This window comes from Eulemur rufifrons, chromosome 7 (genome assembly GCF_041146395.1).
Source record: "Eulemur rufifrons isolate Redbay chromosome 7, OSU_ERuf_1, whole genome shotgun sequence".
Taxonomy (NCBI): domain Eukaryota; kingdom Metazoa; phylum Chordata; class Mammalia; order Primates; family Lemuridae; genus Eulemur; species Eulemur rufifrons.
In genome coordinates this window covers 10,356,086-10,362,085 of record NC_090989.1, presented here as the reverse complement: position 1 = coordinate 10,362,085, position 6,000 = coordinate 10,356,086, and the positions used below count along the sequence as shown (strand labels likewise).

Below are 6,000 nucleotides of genomic sequence, written 5' to 3'. Positions count from 1 at the left end.
TAGTTAGAGGGTGAAGCTGTTTGAAGAGAATTGCATAAAACAAGGGCCTTTGTTCAGCCATAAGCTTATCCTATGACCTGTCATAGGTACCTTATAGTCCCAAGGGCTCTTTTGAAAGGAGCAGATATTTGCTAGAGAAAAAGAGTATCTCTATGCAAATGAATCCATTCATTATGGAAAAACAACAAAAACAAAAAACCCTTAAATTGTTTATAAGCCCTTAAGGTTTTCTTTCTTTCTTCCTGCTTCCTGATTCCTCATAATCTATGGTAGGAGAACTCTGTAATTATTTAAAGCTATTTAATTATCAAAATTTTGTCTCATGTCACCCATCCTTTGTCACCTCTGTTTAACCCTCCCTGGTGTTTAAATAGCTAATCTAGTGCTGGTGGCCAAGTTAACAACGTGCAAGTCCTCTGAGTAACTTCATAGTGACCTTCACTACATTATTTATTTTGTATTTCCTTTTGTGTTCCTTTATATGAACTGACTTTGCCCTTGGTAATAATTAAAAGGATTTACCAAAGTATTCACCAAAGTCAGTAGATAGGAATTTCTGTGAGCACGTCTTGTGACATTAGCTTATTCCATGAAGTATAAAACCAATTCAGAAAGGTTATTTTTAAAAACTAGTTCAGGTTGATATATGTGTCCATGAAGGCTTGTGTGTATTCATTCATTCAGGAAATATTTGTTGAGCTTCTACTATGTGCCTGGTCCTGTCCTAGGCAGAGATCAACAAAAACCTCTGCTTTACAGACCCTCTATCCTAGTGTGGGGGGATTGGGGTGACAGACAGTAAGTAGAATATATTCTATGTCAGATGGAGGTAACTGCTACAGGGAAAATAAGGCAGAGAAGGATGCCAGATGTAGGGTTTGTTTTAAAATAGGGAAAATAGGTTAATCAGAGACCTCAGGGAGCGAAGCATGAGGATAGGGAGCATTAGGGCAGAGGATGGGCAGTGAGTCTTAGGAACAGCAGGCAGGCTGGTGTGTTAGGAGCCAGGGAAGTCTCGCAGCAAACGAAGCCAGAAAGAGATTGGGGTTGCCTGGTTTTATGGGACCTCATACTTCATACACAAGGACCTAACTCTCTCTTGGTGTGAGACAGGAAAATTTGAAAGATTTTGAACCCAAAAGCCGCATGGTCAGACTTGTGATTTCCAAGGAGATCAGCAGCCTGTGGGGTGAGAGCAGACTGTATTCATTTAAAAATAAACATTATTTAATTACAGAAAATCAAAGAAATTACAAAATCATGTGATAGGAAAATTTTAAAATGCTTACTAAGACTAGCATTAAAACATGGAAGATTCTACATTCTAGAGACAGATGATGTTATTTTGAGAGCCAATGTCTATATGAGTAAATAAATCTAAACCCTATAAAATAATAAATCTGAAGCCTATGCAATAAAACAAACTTGTGTGATATGCAGGATCAGTTGCCAGGACAGAATAAACTTTATTGGTATTGTTTTTCTACAAAGACACTCTCCAGGGCCAAGTCTCATTCAGCCAGTCAACAGCCTTGCTTGTGGCTGTGCCTTGTCTGCAAACTGTAATTGGTCATCTCTGGGTTCAATTCAAAACCTAGAGATACAAGCCCTCCTGTAACCAGGACATTTCTATCAAATTTGCTTGCATTAAAGTTTTTGGAATATTATGGACATAAATATATGCCTTTGATTTGGTTATTTGTAACAGCAGAGCACTGGAGACGGTTTGTTTTTAAGGACAAAGTTATATGTATATATAATCTCTCATTTTCCCAGCAGTGCATATAAATCTAGAGCCCTTCAATGGTGCACAGGTCCACAATGTTTTATGTACATTCTGAAACCCTTAAAAGCTCTGAATGCTGCAAGATTTTTCAGGAAGCAAAACCAGACTGCCCTGCGTTCATTTGGTGGTGACCCTGAACTGGAAAGCCCTGAAGCTGTGTATGGTTTGTATCTCACCCAATGTGATGCTCATCTGTGTCGCTGCAGAAGTACTAATGTGTTTGATCACAGGGTGGTGCACTGTGTCATATAACATACAGCATAAACATTCAATCATCTTTCTAAGAATTCTGTTTTCTGAAACACATCTGACCTCACAGGGTTGCATAAGAAATTGTAAACGTGTGCTGCGTTTGCTGTTTGGAGTTGAATGTGCCAGCTTCATCTTTCTTTATGCGATAAGGGTGATGGCTGCTTTCTTGCCTTGGTGAATGAAAAAGGATTCCTTTTCTAGGAGTCCAGAGATTCTGCAGAGTAGGGTATGTGTCCAACATGCTCATCTGTAGCTCACTTGTGTGGTTGCCATGCTTTGAGTAGATGTCACTTTGTGATGATCAAGCTTCTGACCTGTTCCTTCCCAGGTAGCGCACAACCTTGGACAAAAGCGGCACGAAGCTGGGTGTCCCGGGGCTCCTGTCCTGTCATCCATACGTGATGGGCAATGGGAATATAATAGAAGGTGACATTCTGGTGATGGCCAAATGTGTGATTCCAAGTTACATCAAAGACACCCCCAGCTCTTACAATGAAAACAGAACGCTCTGTGAGCATGAGGGACTCATGTATCTCAGGGAAGTATCAAAGCTGTTAAGAGCCTGACAAGTCAAGTCAATCTCAAGCTGGGATCCCTGTTCCACCACATTTATAGAAAGTGCCATCTTGGGTAAGCCAGTTCCTTACTGTAACCCACAGTATCTAGCCTAGCTCTTATAGCTTGTTACATAATTTCTATCATTAACTTCCTTTTCTAAGGAGAACTATCTGGTCTGTGATTCTGGTAGATTCCTAGCCCAGTGAGTTCCATGGCTTCCCTCTTTCACATCTTGGATATTCTTCTCCCTACCTCCAGCTCCCCAAGCCCTTAACCTTAAGGGAGAAGCACTAGTCATGGGTTTAGAATTTTAGGAGCATCCACAAGATAAATGGACTCTTAGGTTCTTCAGGGACCAGGGAGATAGATGAGGGATATAACCTTTTCCCAGCGCAGCACCGGAGAGGCAGGCCCCTCATACCCAACAGAGCACATCTCTGGCCAGAGGAATTCAACTGGCTCCTTGTGTTTCTATATCTGGGGCCTCTGGAACCTCTCAGGAGGACACTACAGAAATTGGAAGGCAGCCAGAGTGGCCTCCCCTACTCCTTTTCTGTAGGATTTGTACCCATGCTCTTGGATCTTGAGAGCTTGTTTGGAGGTTCTAGCAGGGGAGCTCCTCTATCCGGGAAGGCCGTCCTCTTCCTCCTCTTCGACTGAGCGCGCAGCTTCGAAAGGGACGCACATGGAGCGGTGAGGGAGGAAGGGGACACCAGCCTAGCCAGCCAGATCAGCCGAATCAACCTTGGCAATCAATGGGGTGACAGATGTCTCAGCCAGATCGCCCTCACGTCCCCCATGCTCTTGGACACCAGGCACAAGGCGGGCATCTTCACTTGTGTACTGCAGCGGCTGAAGGCTTCCTTCCTGGAGTAAGGTGGGAATTGTGTTTGGGTGTCAGGGCGTGTGTTTGGGGGTGATTTAAATGACTCTGGAACTTGAAGCTGTTCCAGAAAACACCCAAGCGACCTGTGGAACCAGGATCTTTTCATTAAAATCCACAAGGGCCACAAGAAAAGCTGTCATTGGCCAGGCTCCCAGGCCACCCAAAGTTGGGGGAGGAGGGCAAGACAAACCCCGCCCAAGCCCCAGGGGGATGGAGTTGCCCCAAGGACTTCTGGCCAACCCCAGGACAGAAGACAGCGGGCCTGGCCAGGGACTTCGAAGGGAGCAGGAGCCAAGCCGCCTTCTCCAGCCTCGCACTACACCTCCGCGGCCCGGGCGCTGAGCTTGGGGTCCAGTGGAAGCAGAGGAGCACTGAGGAGAAGCTCAAGCGGTAGAGGAAGAATCCAGAGACCTTAAACTGGGAGAAGGGTCGCAGTGTCTTGGGGCCGAGCGGATTTGACCCAGCGTCCGGAGCACAGCCTCAGCACCCCAGCTAAACCTTCCTCCCGAGCCCGGGGCGGGGCGTCCTCTCGGAGGGGGGTCAGCGGCCCCTGGCACCCCGCCCCTTGCGCAGCGCCACCGACCACCTCAGCAGCGTCCAGGGAGGGCTCAGGGTCAAGGACAGAGATCTGTGGCCATGGCCGAGGCTGCGGAGCCGGAGGGGGGCGCCCCGGATCCCCAGGGGCGGCCCAAGGGCCCAGCGCTTCAGGCAGAGACACCTGGCGAGCCCGGGACCGCGGGCCCGGAGACTGAGGGGCGGGAGGCGAGTGAGGGAGCGGGCGGGGCGGCGGCGACAGCGGTGAAGGAGGAAGGGGGCGGCGGACCTGGCGGACCCCGCGGATCGCTAGCCCGGGAGCCGGCGCCTGGGGCAGGCAGTGGCCGGGAGGCCGAGGCGCAGGGCGCAGGGGGAGTGCAGGGCGAGGCGGAGGACGCGGAGGGCGCCCCAGAGGGCGCCCAGGTTCCCCAGGGCGGGGAGCAGGTGGAGGAGGCGAGCCCCGGGTGCAGAGCGCAAGGCGAGGCCGCGGGGGAGGCTCAGGGGGAGTCCCGGGACCCTGAGGTCCCCGAGGCGCAAGAGGAGATGGAGCGCGGGTCTGAGGCGCAGGAAGGCAGCGCGCCCGGGGCGTCGGGGGACAGCACAGAAGCCGGGGGATCGGCAGGGGACAGCACAGACACGGAGGGGAAGGCAGGGGGCGGCATATACACCGGGGGGACAGCGGGGGACAGCACCGACGCCGAGAGGCCAGCGGGGGACGGCATGGACCCCGAGGGGCCGGGGGAAGGGGCGCCCCGGGTCGAGGCTGAGCCCCAGGACGGAGGGGACAGCAGCCCTCCGCCCCAGGCCGAGGCGATCGAGGTCGCAGCCTCTGAGAGCGGTGGGCACAGCCCCAGGGAGCTAGAGGCGGGCGCTGCAGTGGAAGCGGCGAAGGAGACGGGGCCCTTGGGGACAGAGGGGTCCGAAGAAGAGGCCCCTGGGAACACGAGCGCAGACGCTGGCGAGGACGGGGCCGCAGATCGGCCCCAGGAGGAGACGGAGGAGGAAGAGGAGAGGCCAGAGCCGCGCCCGGAGGGGCCGAGCGAGGAAGCGGCAGCCGGGGGCGAGGGGGAGCCTCCCCACAGCAGCCCCGGTGGGCAGGCGGCCGCGGAGCCCCAGGCCGAGCTCAGCAACCACCTGGCGGAGGAGGGCAGCGCCGAGGGAGGCGACGAGTCGGAGCGAGAGAACAGCCGCGGGGAGGACAGGGAGGCGTCCCCGGGGCAGGAGCACGACATTACCCTCTTTGTCAAGGTAAATCTCGCCTCCCTGACTCTTAGGACGTCCTTCCCATTTTCGGTCTTGGTCTTAGATCCGAGAGGCACACGCAGGGAGGGCACCCTCGGGGCAGTAATTGTCACCAGGCTCTCCTTCACGGAACAGCAGAGATTTCACTAAGAGTTTCCAGAGCTTTTGGGGGAAGACTTGACCCGGACGGTTTGGAAACAAAGAGGTCGGGGTGGGGGCGGTGGAGAGTGCGGATGTGGGTCCAGCGTCCCACTGTCCTTCATCCTGAAAATCCTAACTGGCCCTCCTAGTCTGGAGGTTATTAAAGAATTGACTGAAAGGGGTGGGGGTGGGGTGGGAAAAAAGCGGCAGTCCTGTCGGCGTCCAAAGGAATTTCTGCCAAAGGAAACTTTAATACTTGCAAATGCAGACAGGTAGGTTCAACACGAGAAGTATCTTCCGGAGTGGAATCTCAGAGGCCCTGAGCTGGCCAATGGGTTTCAACTCCAGAAAGGTATTTCATTTTGGTAGAATCAATAATGTATGTTTGGGAGGAAAGTGGAAGCTTATTTACATATTATACTATTTATTGAACATTTTTAACATTTATTTGGGAAGAATACAAGATGTTGGTCACTTGAACACCATCTGCCTGTATGTCATATTTTTAACCTGACTTCATATGGGAAGAGAGCAAGGATTCTGTGCAGGAGAACACAGCTGAGGAAATTTGAGTTTAAACAGGAATTTTTTTCCTAAGGCA

The 6,000-nt window shown here is 51.6% G+C and overlaps 1 protein-coding gene across 1 annotated transcript in view; it reads left to right on the top strand.

Annotated features, from left to right (window-relative positions):
- Positions 1-4,118: 4,118 nt before the first annotated feature.
- CLIC6 (chloride intracellular channel 6) overlaps positions 4,119-6,000 on the top strand; it is a 38,959-nt gene continuing 37,077 nt past the window's right edge. The window contains exons 1-2 of the mRNA XM_069471937.1: positions 4,119-4,308; positions 4,354-5,264. Of these exons, the coding sequence (XP_069328038.1) occupies positions 4,119-4,308; positions 4,354-5,264 (1,101 nt within the window). The remainder of the gene's footprint in view (positions 4,309-4,353; positions 5,265-6,000) is intronic.